The sequence below is a fragment of the Salmo salar genome, chromosome ssa06, assembly GCF_905237065.1.
Source record: "Salmo salar chromosome ssa06, Ssal_v3.1, whole genome shotgun sequence".
Lineage (NCBI taxonomy): Eukaryota > Metazoa > Chordata > Actinopteri > Salmoniformes > Salmonidae > Salmo > Salmo salar.
Genome location: NC_059447.1, coordinates 57,315,303 through 57,333,172, shown reverse-complemented (window position 1 = coordinate 57,333,172; position 17,870 = coordinate 57,315,303). Strand labels below are relative to the sequence as shown.

At 40.4% G+C, this 17,870-nt stretch overlaps 1 protein-coding gene across 3 annotated transcripts in view; it reads left to right on the top strand.

Moving 5' to 3' along the window:
• The first annotated feature begins 7,281 nt into the window (after window positions 1–7,281).
• Window positions 7,282–17,870, top strand: part of LOC106607694 (interphotoreceptor matrix proteoglycan 2) — a 38,345-nt gene continuing 27,756 nt past the window's right edge. For all 3 annotated transcript variants that reach the window (XM_014204919.2, XM_014204922.2, XM_014204918.2), the window contains exons 1-6: window positions 7,282–7,624; window positions 10,244–10,486; window positions 11,627–11,793; window positions 12,331–12,365; window positions 14,588–14,637; window positions 14,852–14,976. In XM_014204919.2, the coding sequence (XP_014060394.2) occupies window positions 7,552–7,624; window positions 10,244–10,486; window positions 11,627–11,793; window positions 12,331–12,365; window positions 14,588–14,637; window positions 14,852–14,976 (693 nt within the window). In that variant the 5' untranslated portion in view covers window positions 7,282–7,551. The remainder of the gene's footprint in view (window positions 7,625–10,243; window positions 10,487–11,626; window positions 11,794–12,330; window positions 12,366–14,587; window positions 14,638–14,851; window positions 14,977–17,870) is intronic.

Here is a 17,870-nt window from a genome sequence, read left to right as displayed (position 1 = left end):
TGTTTTCCCACACCCATTAAGTCCACAGGTAATTAGAACACATGGTTCATGCTGGTGATAGAGGCCAAAATGTGTGAGTAGTCTGGACACAGAGAAAGTATATTTGTTACAAATGGACAATTGAATAGAGTTGTCATTCTTCAGACAGATTGTTAACCTTGGAATGATGGTATTGAATCATGGAGATCATTGGTATTCAGCCACTTGCAGACATCATCAAGGGGCCAGTATTCCACAGCCTAACTTAAATTCAAGTTGACACTAAAAGCAAAAGTGAAATGTATTTGTTTTGAGGCTTAGACACTCTTTCCAGAAAACCACCTGTCCTCCTAATTTGTATGTGTGGTTGTTCCATAACGAAGCAGAGCTTGTCAGGAAAGTTAAAGATGTCTCTTTTACTTATCCGACGCCATATTTCTTAGTATGAGACATTATGGGATTCTGCAGTCCCACATTTAAGTGTTGACTCAGATAATAGGATGCTCCAAATGGGGCATTAAGTTCTTCTTCAATGTCAACCCAAATTGCCCTTTTAGAGTTCTCAATAAAGAGAGCCTGTTTGGGCAGTTATAAAGGCTTCTTGATATAATTACATGTTAAGCAGCTTTAATTCTCCCTTCTGTCTCTGTCTAATCTAGCTAGGTTAATCCTTGTCCTTTTAATAGTCCAAATAAACTGAGTAATCATGTTGTCTAAGGTGTTAAAGGTGTAGGCAGGTATGGACAGTGGAAACGTGTTGATGACAATTCCGTTTAGGAGCTTTAACCATCTACCCCACACAGGGGCGGAAATCCCGGGGGGGACGGGGGGGACACGACCCCCCCGTCCTGGGAAAAATACGATTTGCCCCCCCCAATATATCACTGAAACATAACTATGTAATTTAATTAATATTAATAATACGCAATGAAAGCAATTGTGCTGATTATAGACACTTAATAGCGCATTTTTAAGTTTCAAAAGATTGCGACCCCCCCGCCCTTTGCCTCACAATGGTTTGATCCACTGCCAGTTGCTTAGTTTGCACGTAACTGCCGTGAGGTTCATCCAGTCAATCGCGCACACACACACTAGCTGAATATGCAGAGCTAGCGCGCAAATATTAACTATTAAGCTAGCTAGTACCTATTCCATTTATGTGGCGTCGTCAAAGATGGAATCAGCATGCAGATGATGTAAGTTAGTGCTTCAAAGTCCATGTGATAAGGTTAGCGATAAACTGAAATCCAAACTGAACAGAACTACACTCTCTTCTACCATTGTCTTAAATATATTTAATGGTGTCGTTGCAAAAGCTAAATTGTCGCAAGGGAACTTTTATTTATTTTATTTCACCTTTATTTAACCCAGGTAGCAAAGATTATAGCAAACACCACTGAAACTGAATTGGTGCTCGCTAGCTTTGCAAATTCAGCTATTGTTGGAAGCCAGCCAATATGAAACAAACTATTAAAATTACAAAAGGTTGCAGCATATGTTGTGTAAATGGTGAACTCATACAGCTGTCAACTCTTGTCATTTTAATCCGTTTCACATTTGCTAGCTACCTTTTAGATCGAAGCCCAAATAGAATGATTGAAGAAGATATAAGCCCATCTCCTACTGTAAATAACCTACACACTGTGTGTGTGTGTGTGTAGCCAGCCAGCCAGCCAGGTAGAAAAATGGCTGAAAAATAAAAGACGGACATCAGAGTATTTTTCAATACACCAAAACGCATAGTAAGAACCCTAGTAGCCTAATATCTCAAAGACTAATTGATAAAATGTTCATAAGAAAGAAATGAAATTCTAATGGAAATGTTTCACAATGATGTCATTAGGCAGAGCAGGCAACAGATGGCACACAGACAGCAGAGTTGGGGACAGATATGCAGGGACAGACTGGCAGAGACAGGGAGTCTCAGGTAAGTTTGTTGAGTCTTTGTTTGGCAACATTATGAAAGGTTCTCAATTTTTTTTACTTGTAAAATAGGAACATAATTGGAAAATGCCATGGATACCCCCACTCTCAACTTAAACTGGTGACTGAACTAAGATTTGTTAAAGGCAATGGTATTGCTGTTGTGATTAGTTGTGTAGTTTTGGGTACCGGTAGTTAGGAGTACGGCAAACACCTTATTTCTTTGGTTCCTCAATATACATTTACCATATTACAATGTAGGCTATGTGTTACAGCACTACTTTTGGTGTCCCCCTCAGGAATTGCTCTTGAGAAAATTTCATGTAATTGTCCCCTCCAAAGTGGATATCAGATTTTCGTCCCTGACCCCACAGTGAGATTTGTATCTTATCCGTTCTTAAACTGGAGTAAAATTTTGTTCAAATATACAGAAACGAAAATAAACATTTACCTTCCCCTAAGAAACAACATCTCTTCTCACATACAAAAAGAAGACAAAATGACACCAGATATTCACCGTTTAGTTAGCATTGGATAATACAAAAGGAATTACACAGAACCCACAATAATCAAAGTGTATTGATTGAGGGAGGTGACTGGCACTATGGGAGGTGAATGGCACTCAGAGGTGAATAACACTCGGGGAATCGTAGTACGCACTAGGTCAAAAATGACTAAAGAGTCATGCAAAATATGACTGATAAAAATGACAATTAACACCAATTGGTTATCGACTCTTACAGCATACAGACAGCATAATACGCTGATTATATTTAACGTTAGCTAAGTTTCTACACAGTTTTTTTTTTTACAGTCTACCAGTAGCCTAGACATCACTGCTGTCGAATTTACCAAACGCAGTTTAAGTAGAGTAGCAGAATTAGAAATAACGTTCAATTGAAAGTTAATTTAGAAAAAGAAAAAGCTTACCCAGTTTAGTGAGTCTTCCGTCTGTCTTGCAGCACAAGTACCAAGCTACTTCTTCTTTCAATATGGTGTTTAACAAGCTACACCTGGTCTGCTGTAGCAACAGTTTGTTGAGTATGCCTGTTCATTCAGTAATTTGATTGGATGGGAAAGATGGATTTGCTACTGCAGGAAATCTGGATCCGGAGAGAAATCAATCATTCAGCCTCTGAAGGTTCCTATAAAGGGCATTTCCCCACAACTTTAAAAATAAGTGTAGGCCTATACACATTCACTACAGTACTTCCCACAAATCTAAAAGCAGGATCAGAGGAATTATAGGCTAGTAGAAGGAGTTTTCACCATATTACTTGGACTACCAGTCATGATGTTTCACGGTCATGGCTAACATTTGTAGAGAACGACAAACCCGGGTTGTGGCATGAAAGGCAAACGCCCTACTGGACCAATAATAGACATTGTTTGGGCCAAATCAAGGCCAGTCCGGACCGGACTAAATCTGAACGAATCATAGACGTAATTTTTTGGGCCAAATCAAGGCCGGTACAGACTGGATCAAATCTGAATTAATCATAGACGACTATGTTTCCCAAGGTTGAACAGCACAGTATAGAACAGCACAGAACAGTAGAGTATAGTACCGTACTGTACAGTACAGTAAAGTTATAGTGCATTCGGAAAGTATTCCTTGACTTTTTCCACGTTTTGTTAATTTACAGCCTTTTTTAGGTAAAGAATTTAAAATAAATATCTAAATATTAAATTAACATAAGTACTCAGACCTTTTACTCAGTACTTTGTTGAAACACCTTTGGCAACGATTATAGCCTTGAGTATGATGCCACAAGCTTGGCAGTTCCTCCAATTATTCTCTGCAAATCCTCTCCAGCGCTGTCAGGTTGGATGGGGAGTGTCACAGATGCACAGCTATTTTCAGGTCTCTCCAGAGACGTTCGATTGGGTTCAAGTCTGGGCTTGTCTCAAAGTCACTCCTGCGTTGTCTTGGGTGTGTGCTTAGGGTCGTTGTACTGTTGGAAGGTGAACCTTCGCCTCAGTCGGGTGCCAGGTTTTCTCCAGACATGACGCTTGGCATTCAGGCCAAAGAGTTCAATCTTGGTTTCATCAGACCAGAGGATCTTGATTCTCATTGTCTGAGAGTCCTTAAGGTGCCTTTTTGCCAAACTCCAAGTGGGCTGTCGTATGCCTTTTACTGAGGAGTGGCTTTCGTCTGGCCACTCTACCATAAAGGCCTGATTGGTGGAGTGCTTCAGAGATGGTTGTCCTTCTGGAAGGTTCTCCCATCTCCACAGAGGAACTTGGTCATCAGGTTCTTGGTCACCTCCCTGACCAAGGCCCTTCTCCCTCGATTGTTCAGTTTGGCCAGGCGGTCATCTCTAGGAAGAGTCTTGGTGGTTCCAAACGTCTTCCATTTAAGAATGATGGAGGCCAATGTGTTCTTGGGTACCTTCAATGCTGCTGAAATGTTTTGATACGCTTCCCCAGATCTGTGCAATGACAAAATCCTGTCTCGGAGCGCTACAGACAATTCCTTCAACCTCATGGCTTGGTTTTTGCTCTGACATGCACTGTCAACTGTGGGACCTTATATAGACAGGTGTGTGCCTTTCCAAATCATGTCCAATCAATTGAATTTACCACAGGTGGACTCCAATCAAGTTGTAGAAACATCTCAAGGATGATCAATGGAAACAGGATGCACCTGAGCTCAATTTTTTGCCTCATAGCAAAGGGTCTGCATACTTATATAAATAAGGTATTTCTGTTTTTCTCTTTGTCATTATGGGGTATTGTGTGTAGATTGATGAGGAAAACATTTATTTAATCCATTTTAGAATAAGGCTGTAACGTCATAAAATGTGGAAAAAGTCAAGGGGTCTGAATACTTTCCGAATGCACTGAGTACAGTACAGTTTAGTTCAATGCAGAACACTAGAGTTTAATAGAGTAGACTACAGTACAATACAGTACAATACATTACATGGTACTGTACTCTACTGTGCTCTACTGTACTTTACTGTAATCTGTGGTGCTCTACTGTACTGTCCATACGTATGAAACATAGCCGTCTATGATTGGTTCAGATTTCGTCTAGTCCGGCCCAGACCAAATCTGAACCAATCATAGACGTCTGTGTTTGGGCCACATTAAGGCTGGTTTGGACTAAACCAGATCTGAACCAATTATAGACATCTATATTTGGGCCAAATATAGGCCCGTTGGGACCAGACGTCTGTGAACATTGAAATTAAGGCCGGGTCGAATCTGAAACAAACATAGACTTCTATGATTGGTTCAGATTTGGTCTGGGCCGGACCAAAAATATACGTCCCTGGACATTGAAATCAAGTCCGGTCTGGACCGCACCAAAAAAATACCTAGAAAAGACAGCCGGTCTGGATAGGACCAAAATAAAGATGTCCAGAAGACGTCGCCTGATGGTAAATGCTTAGTGGAATAGTAATTTTACAAAAATCATACACTTTATTTTTCTCTGAGGCCTACAAAAATACCTCTTTCTGGGATGGTAATGAGTACATTTACACACGCACACTCTGGCATGCTGAGAGATCAAAGGATACATTTTGGAACAAGATTACATTTTTAGAGACTGAGGGTGAGTCAGATCTTTGTCTGCAAAACCCGACAGACAGAGTAATCCAGAGGCAGAACTGAAGTGCCTTGACAGGATTAGTTAGCAAACTTAGTTTGTTCAAGTTAAACTTGAACCAATAGAACACCACAGACCATAGCCAAATGATTCACTACCCACCCTGTTCTAAAAGGGAAAGAGGATGTTGGATTTGTGATGGTAAACGTGACGTTATATAGGGCGTTGTTCAAAAGGAAACCCCTGGGGGAGCTCTTTCTTTTAGACTGATGATAAGGACTTGTTCTGTACCAATGACATGTACCTTTACCCCCAACACATCCCTTCATGAATATCACTTTAAGAAAGGCTGTAATGCGTATTCCTTCAGAATAGGACTCAAGATGATTCTATATGATAAGGAAAGGCTCAACCAAGCATATGATATAAAACAGCCTCTATAACAGCATTGACATTTTCGTGTAGGCAAAGCCCTCAGGCGACATGGTTAGCCTCAGGGAGTGTAAACAGTGATGAGACGATGACTCATAATGCTCTTTAAAAGGGTCAGAGGGGGACAACCAAACATAGGTTAGACAGCACTGCCTGATCATCCATGACAATGAAACAGAAGTTATAATCATTTTATGGCATGAAGTGTTCAATTGAGCAAAGTAAGAACATACACAGCAGTGTAGTAACTAGTGTTTTCATGCAGGCATTAAGACTTGACATTTTAGCCCTCATTGTCAGTGTTATCATGGAGGCAGGGTCAAAATGTATAGGGCACTTACAAGACAAAGGACAGTAGCCATAAACTATAGATTCCTGTGGAAAATCTATCTTCATATTTAGCTGAAATGCACTATAAGAGAGCTGTCCTTTTGAAGACAAAACAATGTTGCTTGATTTGTGAAACTGGCTTCAATCATGGAGATTATGGTTATAAGTGTATGGCTTAAACACCTTTATGTACAATCAAATCAAATGTTATTGGTCACATACACAGATTTAGCAGATGTTATTGCAAATGTAGCGAAATGCTTGTGTTGTGTCGGGGGGAGTCTTGGGAATACGTGGTTGATGGAATGGAACTTAAACGCTACAACTCACAATATTGAACCACACACAACCATAATTGTGGAATTGTTGTGTTTGTTCATACTTTCAGTCAGTCAGACTGAAAAAAAAATATTCTGACCAACGAGCGTAAACTGTGCCTCCACTGGACGGCATTTTGAATGGACAGTGACATAAGTAAGTACTTGCAACTTTCCCCCACTCATCCTAATCAAACAGGTCACAGTTCATAAGCACTCATCCTAAGAGGGGGGGAGGGGGTTAGAGCGGCAAGAACGAAAAGAACAGCGGCGTTTGGCAACCCCCCTGCTAGCTGACAGGAGTGCGGGGGGGAAATCCACAGTTAAAGCACCCACTTTAAACCCGAGAGGAAACACAACACTGTCTGACGTACTGTACAGTACAACACACAGGAGAACAGAGTGCATTGTCTTGTCAAGGATTTACTGAAAGCTGTGTTAGTTGGGTTCCAAGTAAGCTTAAAGAGGACAGTAGGGATCTCGGTGACATAGTGAGTAGTTGATGGGGTGAGGAGGTAAGGGGGGGTATCAGGTGAGGCTGGGAGTGGACGTGGAGGATGAGGTGGGCAGGAGTGCCATGGGGTGGCAGGCAGGTCTCTGGTTGACAGATGCTTCCAACCAAGAAAGTCCCTAACAGGATGACGCTGGGGCTGTAGGGCCCATAGGGTAAAGACGGATTATGTCTGAGCAGTAGATAAACAGATTATTCCCGAAACAGTGTCTACTTTTTTAACCCTGTCCCTCTTGTCACACTTCGAGCGAGTCCACTATCCCTAGTTGGACCAAGGGAGCTTGCCTAGTTCCATGCCATGTCTGTCAGATGCCACCCTCAAATTCTCACTATCTGCCGGGAAGCAAGTCAAAGCCTTAGCCTAAATGACCAGCCTCCTACATGCGGAATCGATAGACACCCGGATATTAAATGATCCCAAGGACTGTATTAGCACCACATGAGATAAACTCCGCACCTGGATTTTTTTCTTATTCTAACTTTGTAAACAAAACGGTTCCGTTATGCCTTGGAAATGTGGACTCATTATTACGCTGTTCCTGTTCCTCTTCACACTCCAAGCCACTGCAATTAAAGGTAAGCTTCCAGCTCCGTTTTAGTTCACAGAGCCATAAACCTTAAGTACCTGAAGGGCACTACACTTAATCTCTTTTTATGGGATCTTGCTGCTTTAGATATCAAATGTTACACCCCTTATACAGTGGGTTAAATCATTTCAGTTTCATAGTTAAGACGATTTTACATTTTGGACATTGTGTGTGGAACTTTACAGCGGCAATCTGCAAGATTACTTTAAGGGTAATTGGGTGTAACCAAGCATTAGAATAATCCAAAATGAGCTTTCTATCTTTACCACTGGTATATCACTGCTACCATTAAAGCGCTGATACAGAGGCCTACTGATTACGCTGATTATTCTGATTCAACTACAATATGTTTCCACAACAAGTTTTGTAAGATACTACTCCCAGCCTTGCGTTTGAAACACATGTAAGAGATACTGCACCTTGTAAGGAGTGAATATGGCAGCAAGGAAGCCAGCATATGATGGGGAATATGGCAGGTGTGATAGGAATATGGCGGGCAGGATGAGCAGTTTGCATAACGGTGGCATAACAACAGGTTGTAGGCCTGTAGTTCTACAGTATCTCATAGAGTATCTCCTATACATACAGTACTTCCCATCCTGATACTGATGAGTTTTCCTAAGAGGTGAGCGTCACAACCTCTGAAATTGTTTGAACTTTTGGCATTGTTTGAACAATTTAGAGCTCATTGTGGTTGCATAACCAGCTGGCACTAACTTGGTGACGTAATAAGAGCTTGGAAGATATAACTGTTTAAGGCTAGAGAGACAAAGGGTCAAATTTAACAGCAGACAAATGAATGCCTGTTTATTATAGTTTGATTGTGCCGTGATCATGGTTCTACACTATACCAGCGGAAATGTCTAAATAAGTAGGCAATAGAGTGTGGACTATGGCAGTACCCATAGCAGTACCCACAACTTGATATCCACACAAAGTGCTCAGTATTTTTTGTTGTTATATCAAAAGAAGACATATGTTTTCTTGTAGTATTAAAGACACACACACATGCAGGACGAAAGGCCGTTTCAAGGTCTTAAAGAATTACTCAAACTGCAAATATTTGCAATGAAATGAAGTGACTCAATTTCGAATATCCACCCATGACCATGAAGTAACAATCATTTTCTGAATCATGTTGATCCTCATTTTCATGGATCTTTTCTGTCTGTGTACGACATGGAAATCTACTGGCAACATTTAAATTAAGACTGTGGTGGTCTCTGTTTCCTTGGTGATGAGTGCAAATCTGAAAAGGCTACGGATGTAAACATTACTCAGCTAGGACATTTGGTTCCTTGGAAGTTGTGGAAATGTATGTTTTTGGTTTCACATTGGTTGTGGGAATGAAGCCATAGGTTTCCTGACTGGTAAAACTGAACGTTTTTTAAACGTTCTGAGAACAATAGTGAACATTTTGCCTGTTCTGGGAAGCCTATTTTTAGGTGGCAGAGACGTTCTGAGAACCTTTTAGTCTGGTTCCTTGAAGGTTTTCCTGAGAGGTTTTATTAGCACTCTGAGAACGGAAATTATAGGTTATTTAAAGTTTTTTTGATAACTTCCTTAAAACATTCACAGAATGCTTCATTAAGAGTTTTAATAACACTGCTGGCTTATTTTGGGTATTTGAACTCTAAGCACATATGGAAATGAATTTCCTTAGGTATTAATGCAAACACTTTTTTTTATTGTGACCCGGCCTGAGTGAGATTCAAACTTACAATCTTCTGTTCTCTAGAACGGAACGGATATGTTTTTAAATAATATTCTTAGAACATTCTATGAACTTTAATAAAGTTTTCCTGTGGTTTTTATGGAACGTTTTCTTAATGTCCTCAGGAAGAATTTGAGAAAGCTTCTTTGAATAGAACCATGAGGAAATCTGTATGAAAATGTTGTGGTGAAGTACTGAAATTCCTACAGAAGAACGATGTTTCTTAACATTTTTGTAACAATTTGAGAACATGACTTTAAATAAAACCATGAGCAACCCGGTAGGAAACATTATGCTGATGTACTGAAATTCCCACAGAACAACAATGGTTTCTGAACTATTTGAGAACATTCCCAATGTCAAACCAGTTGGACAAAGTTCCTAGAACATTACCAAAATGTAATCATGTTTGAATGTTTAGGAAAGTTATTTTTTCAAGTTCCTTAAATGTGCTGAGAATGTTCCAAAGCCAAGCAACTATCCTGCACCATTCCCAGAAAGTTGTGGTAAGGTTGTATGCAAAATAACCATTGGACAACCACGCTCTGACCAAGCTCTAAGAAACATACGGTTCTCAGAACGCTTTGTGCTAGCTGGGATACTTTCTGCTGATAAGTTTAGAATTTCCCTCCCGCCACTACAGTAGAATTCTTCTCTCTCACAGCTGAGAGATCATGCAATTATGTAATTGTATCACAAATAGAAGCCAGAGACATGGTTGAATATTGTATGCATTGATAGAATAGAACTGTAATTTATTTCAGGATAGCCATGAGGGAAAAAATTGCTTTTCAACACAGGCATTTCAAACATTGTACAGTACATTATACAATTTGACACATCTTGAAAATATCATGGTTTGAATGTATTTTTCCTTTTATCTTGTCTTTGCAGAGAGGAATAATCGGGGCTCTTTGCAGAGAGGAGTAATTGGGACAGAAACAGAAGCCATCAATTCTATGCACTTGGTTGAACTTCTGAAAACGACCAAACAAAACTCTAATGTCAGAACGATATTTGAACTGGAAAAGCATCGGAGGAAGCGGTCCGCAGTCTTTCACTCTGGAGTGAGAGTCTGTCCTCAGGAGACCATCAATGAGGTCATTGCCAGCCATCAAGCCTACTACAGGCTCAGAGGTATGGGCCTCCCATTCATTACAGACAATCATTACAGTTATGTAATCAAATGCAATCATGTTGGCTATTGCAGTGTGATATGTTTAGTATCTAGCTCTTCTGCCCTAGAGGGCATGAGTTGAGGCTCTGCCTGCTGCGTGGTGTGTAAAGCCTCTACTCAAACTAAATTGTGAAGGTTGTGGTATGCGCCAGTGATAAATGTCTCAATTAGTATAGATTGTGGACCATAGCAGTACCCAGCATTACCTACAACTGGATGTCCAGGTGTGCACCAGAGAGAAGTCTACAGTAGACAGTGAAGAGAACTGGAGACTGGGAAGCAGAATAACAACAAAGTAATCCAGAGTTCTTTCTGAGATAAAGTAGGGAGAAAACTCACAGCTTCACGCTGAGGCAGCATGCAATACAAAAGTAGTGCACTATATAGGAAATAGGTTGCCATTTGGGACTTATTCGCTGCCTTTTAAAAACATAAAAGCACACCTTTGGGAATAGGAATTAAATTTTTTTCCCCACAGGTTTTGTAAAGATGATAAAAGAGCAGACTTTTATCTTTTCACCAGACATAAGACTTTGTGTCTATTCTACAACTCTTTTCGTGCTGAGAGTCTCAAAATAGGTGGATTGAAGGATAAGAACAAACTGAATGATTGCAGCAATAGTCTTGAATTAATTTCACATTTGAAAGGGTAACCAATCTGATAGTGCTGGGCCATTCTGAGGGGAGGATGGAGGATGGAGTGGGGAACTTGGCTAAAGACAGGTCAGGGAAAAAAATTCTGAATTTAGTCGTTCATCATGAGAACCATCGGTGTGTTCTCTTGACAAGATAAAGCCACCGTTCTCCCAGCTTTTATCTCACTACTGTTGAACCCTCATGTATCTGAAAACAATCTGCTTGGTTTAGAGTTCTTTTCCTTTGAGACATCTCTATCACCCCCCAAATGGCACCCTATTCCCTTTATAGTGCACTACTTTTCTTGACCAGGGCCAATAAGGCTGTGGTCAAAAGTAGTGCACAATATAGGGAATAGGGTGCCATTTGGGATGTACACTTGGACTTTATGTGGATCTGTATCTATTGGTAGAAGTGCTGAGGATCTTTCACTCTCACTGGAAGACTGTTCTGTCTTTGGTCAGTTTGTCAGGAGGCTGTGTGGGAGGCCTTCCGGATCTTCTATGACAGGATCCCTGTCACTACAGAGTACACAACATGGGTTCACACATGTCAACACGAGTCTCTGTGTCTCGCTGACCTGGCCACTAACTTCAGCAACTCAGAGGAGCACATGAGTATGGTGTACAGGGTGAGGAACCAACAACACATGCCTTCCTTTTATGTTTCGTAGCAGTGAGACCAATAATTACTTTCATTATTTGAATGAGCATATGCACGTCTTTACTGGGGGTAAAACAATTTTGAATGGCAATGGCCAATGGGTGAATGTATGATATCATGTGGAATCCATTCATTTTAGTACATTTCCTCAGGAAACAACAGCATTGTTTGTTGCACAATAGCCACAGGGAAAGTAAATGTTGGAACTTGTCTTTCCTCTCAGTATTAATTACATATCAGTCTGTTGAGTGAAGGGGAAACATATCCTTATTATATTGCTCCCATTAACACAGAAAACAGCATCATATTAATCTCTAGTCTAGTCAATTAGGTTAATTTACATGTATAAGAGTTTATAAAATGCATGTATATTTGCAGACGGCACTCCCAAGTTTCAGTGATACCTTATATGCTACACAGTTTTGATGTATTATGTTATTGATTTAACGTCCAGATGATGTATGTGTATGACTGACGTGATGACGTGATTTTTCTACTTTCGTAGAGGATGAATCTGCGAGACGAGAGGCAGTCGACTGGGTAAGGCTTAGAGACAAGGCAGTATGCCGCCTGCTGTCTGCTGATAGATGTCAACGGTGCTGCTTTCTCACTCACACTGCAGCCCTCTTGAGTCCGGCTTTGAATTTGACCTGCCATATAATTCCAGCACTCCATGTGGTCCATGGGCCGGGGGGGGCGGTCAGGCTCACTTGGGGTGACGATGTCTAATAGGGATTTTCCTGAAGGTCTATGTCCCTAGAGTTGGAAAATGTGTGATAGCGTTGCAGCAATGACAGCTTTCTGTGTGTTATCACTCTTTCTTTCATCCCTCCATCACATTCCCATTTCCCATATGGATTTAACCCTATGACAAACAATGTCAACAAGTTATTGCTCACGTATACCCTATAATTAAATTGAGGGCTCATATACATTATCATAATAAAACATATTTTATTTTTGGGAAGTCAGGGGTGAAGTCGGGGGGTGGGGGTAGGGTGGGGACTGACATTTTTCAATTGTGATAAAGGGGGCCCTGGGGGAAAAAGCTTGGCAACCCCTGATCTAGAGTACATATCAGAATGACCTGTATAAATTGCTTTAAAAAGGACACATTGATACATTTTTACTTTGTTGTATTATAACCACCTTTGAAAGCCCCACCTACAACTATTGTTTAAAAATGGCCTATATTGTGCCATTGACATTAGAATGTAGGAAGCTTGGCCATAGAAGGAGGTGGTGGGGCAGTTCTGTTTTTGAATTGTAACTGTGGTGATAGAACCAAACACACACACAGCTAGAACATTGTTTTAAACAGATGTATATATGCAGTACAGGGCCGTCACAGTATTCACATATTAACCCCACAGAAGCCTTTTCCCAATATGGCCGCCAAACAACTCAATGGGGTCTTATCAGATCAATTTCGCATGATCAAACCAGCGTTAAACACCATAGTGTCCTCCAAGCTCAACATTTTTCATTGCTAATTTGAATGGCATTGAGAAAACAGAAAGGTGTCAAATCATTTTGTTGCAAACATCCTTTCTGAATTTAGTAAAAAAAAAAGTAATCCTAGAAGTACAATATTTTTGCTGGTAACGTAACAGATTACAGTTCCATTTCTTTTGTAATCAGTGTATGTAACAGATTTAATGTAATCCGTTACTCCCCAAACCTGGCCTCAACAGGCCCAACATCGGATTTTACTACATAGTAATGGAATGTAAGGGGCAGGTCTATAGTCTCCATAATGAAAACAGTTAATAGGATAACAATGTATATCATTTTAATGAGCCCACATTAATTAATATTTACTTGTACATATCAATTTTTACATGTTTGAAGATTAAATATTGCAATTAAGGCTTGATAAATATTATTACCACAATTGTGTGAATAATTTAACATCTTTATAGCGGTCACACACCTGGCTCATTTGGTTGTGTATTCTACATTACTATGAATACTTTAAGATATTATTGGGCATACTACAATTATATTTCATGCAAGTATGTTCATGCGAAATTGATCCAATAAGACCCCATTGAGATGTTTGGCGGTCATATTGGAAAAGGGCTTCTGTGAGGTTAATGTGGGAATCCTGTGATGGCCCTGTATCTACAACTCTTTTTAAAACCGGTTCTACATTTACTGTGTGTGCAATTTGGTGGTTCTGTCCCCAAAGTTACAACCCAAAAACATAGCTGCCCCACAGCTAAGCTCACAACATTCTAATGTCAATGGCACAATATGGCCTATTTTTAAACAATAGTTGAAAGGTGGTGCATTCAAAATTGGTTATATTATTTATAATTTGAAAGGTAATTTCATCACATTTTAGAAACACTTGGCAAACATAGTTTAAAATGTATCAGGGTTTCTTTTTTAAAGCAATTTATACAGGTAATTCAGATATGTACCCTAGAGGTCAAAGTCCATATCACGTGACATAATTACCATAAATGACCATCAAATATTTACCCAGGTTGTTACTATATACTGTACAGTACAACATCTGCTTTGGTATACTGTGCATGTACATGCACTCTTGTATGGTGCTGCTGGTTGAAGACCATTGTATTCTTAAAGCAGGTGGAGAGCTTGCGCATTGCCATGGTAATTATCTTGTAAAGTAATTGGGGGATAAGTGCTTGTTGTCAAATGCTGTTTTTCACAAACCATTAGCTTAACCACTCACAGCTGGGCTATTGTGGACAAACATTCATCATTCGTATGATCTACTCTTTCACCTGCAGAGCAGAAGCAGCCGCAACCACAGCAGCACCAGAGGTCACTGAGATAGCAGGTATGGCAAGAAACTTTATTAAAATGCACATATCAATAGTTAATCAATGATTTTATAAATCTGCCTTGTATATATGTCTGTCTTGCATATTGTATAATTAGATTGTAATGATCTGTTTAGGGAAAAACAAAAACAGCTTAAATGAACAGATTTGTATTCCTACACAAACGTTTCGGGTATGAGCCCTTCTTCATAACATCAATGATCCGTTTAGGTCCAGAAGAGACCCAGACTGCTGCACCAGAACCACCCACTCCTGTGACCAGTGATGCCAGTGTCCCTGATGCTCCTGAGGATACAGTTGAAGAAGAAGTAGAAGAAGAAACCGCTGCTGAGGAGGTAAACGCCATTGACAGTACCTTCAGAAAGTATTCACACCCCTTGACTTTTTCCACATGTTGTATGTACCCTAGAAAGACTCATAGCTGTTATTGCTGCCAAAGATGATTCTAACATGTATTGACTCAGGGGTGTGAGTCATTCTGGGTAAGTCTCCAAGAGTATTGCACATCTGGATTGTACAATATTTGCACATTATTCTTCAAGCTCTGTCAAGTTGGTTGTTGATCATTGCTAGACAGCCGTTTTCAAATCTTGCCAACGGAAAGTATTCAGACCCCTTGAATTGTTCCACATTTTGTTAAGCCTTATTTCATTTTTTTGCAAATGTATAAAATATCAAAAACAGATATACCTTATTTACATAAGTATCTAGACCCTTCACTATGAGACTCGCAATTTAGCTCAGGTGCATCCTGTTTCCATTGATCATCCTTGATATGTTTCTACATCTTGATTGGAGTCCACCTGTGGTAAATTCAATTGATTGGACATGATTTGGAAAGGCACACACCTGTCTATATAAGGTCTCACAGTTGACAGTGCACATCAGAGCAAAAACCAAGCCTTGAGGACAAAGGAATTGTCCGTAGAGCTCTGAGACAGGATTGTGTCGAGCCACAGATCTGGGGAAGGGTATCAAAACATGTCTGCAGCATTGAAGGTCCCCAAGAACACAGTGGCCTCCATCATTCTTTAATGGAAGAAGTTTGGAACCACTAAGACTCTTCCTAGAGCTGGCCAAACTGAACAATCGTGGAAGAAGGGCCTTGGTCAGGGAGGTGACCAAGAACTAGATGGTCACTCTGACAGATCTCTCGAGGTCCTCTGTGGAGATGGGAGAACCTTCCAGAAAGACAACCATCTCTGCAGCACTCCACCAATCAGGCATTTATGGTAGAGTGGCCAGATAGAAGCCACTCCTCAGCAAAAGGCACATGACAGCCCGCTTGGAGTTTGCCAAAAGGCATTTAACGACTCTCAGACCATGAGAAACAAGATTATCTGGTCTGATGAAACCAAGATTGAACTCTTTGACCTGAATGCCACGCGTCTCATCTGGAGGAAACCTGGCACCATCCCTACGGTGGCAACATCATGCTGTGGGGATGTTTTTCAGGGACCGGGAGAATTGTCAGGATCGAGGCAAAGATGAACGGGGCAAAGTACAGAGACATCCTTGATGAAAACCTGCTACAGAGCGCTCAGGACCTCAGACTGGGGCGAAGGTTCACCTTCCAACAGGACAATGACCCTAAGCACACAGCCAAGACAATGCAAGAGTGGCTTTGGGACAAGTCTCTGAATGTCCTTGAGTGGCCCAGCCAGAGCCCGGACTTGAACCTGATTGAACATCTCTGGAGAGACCTGAAAATAGCTGTGCAGCAACGCTCCCATCCAACCTGACAGCGATTGAGAGGATCTGCAGAGAAGCATGCGAGAAACTCCCAAAATACAGGTGTGCCAAGCTTGTAGCATCATACCTAAGAAGACTTGATGCTGTAATCGCTGCCAAAACTGCTTCAACAATGTACTGAGTAAAAGGTCTGAATACTTATGTAAATGTAATATTTCAGTTTTTAATTTAAAAAAATTTATAAAAATCTGTTTTTGCTTCATCATTATGGGGAATTGTGTGTAGATGGTAAGAAAAATATAGATTTAATCCATTTTGAATTCAAGCTGTAACACAACAAAATGTGTAATAAGTTAAGGGGAATCCATAATTTCTGAAGGCACTGTAGTTTAGGCTAGATGTTAAGATTGCTAACAGCTTGCAGATTGAAAGGAAAGCTGACAGAATGTTTGCTTGTGGTTGCCCAGCCCAGCTGTTGCCTTGTATGTCTCAGACAGAGAGGGTGAGCTGATAGCATTTAGACCATATGGCTAAATGTTATCATCTTATACAATACATTATCTAACTGCTGTTCCTATTCATTAGGGCAAACCCTTGTAGTGAAGCAATGTGTATCATATATGCATTTTATATACAGTATACCTTACATATGACCCGTTATAAGACTATGCAATTAATTTGATCAAGGTCTACTAAAACGAAATATCTGACTACATAAAGATGATTTTGCTTTATGCAAGAAACTATAGTTGAGTTACAGTAATAAACCATCAAGAAATGTCTGAGAATTGCCGAATTGCCTAAGGCAGATATTTCATGAACATTGTAAAACATAATGAAATCTCATTCAAGGCATAAAGCTTAAGTTACAAAACATTAACAAGCATTACAAGGCATTATTCTAGGCATAAAGATGTCAGAGTTACAAAGCAAAGCATGAACAAAACAGGTCTACTCAGGCAGAAGGCCCGAGCAGCCTACAAGAGAAACATGTCCAAACAACCTTTCTGTAAAGTGGATAACAGGAGCAAGTGAGAGAAGTAAATACTTCCATTCCATTAATACCAGATCTGAATGATTTGTGTTGAAAATCCGTTTTTTGACAACCACAGACCAAACCAAAATGAATAAAACTAAGATATCCAATCAGATCGAACCAGCCAACATTCTCTAGGAAGGCATCTATGTTTGATGACCTGAGGGGGTGGGCTGGGTATACTAGAGAGAAGACATCATTCCTGAGAGGACAAAAGAGATCTTTGCATACAGTGTCGTCAGAGTTCACTCTGACCATCTAGACTTACTACAGAGATTGTACATCCATATAGATAGCATCAGTGTTCTCTTCAGGGTACAAGTTTCAGATAGAGACCAAACAAGCATCACTAACACACATTTCAATAGTTTATCCGCTGCATACTGTGTGACAGAGAGAGAGAAAGGCATTTTGGCCTGTTGATGGGGACAGGATTGACTGGCCCTTGAGAATGTTCCTTGTGTTCCTGGGCCATTTGCCATGCAGACCCAGAGGTTACAG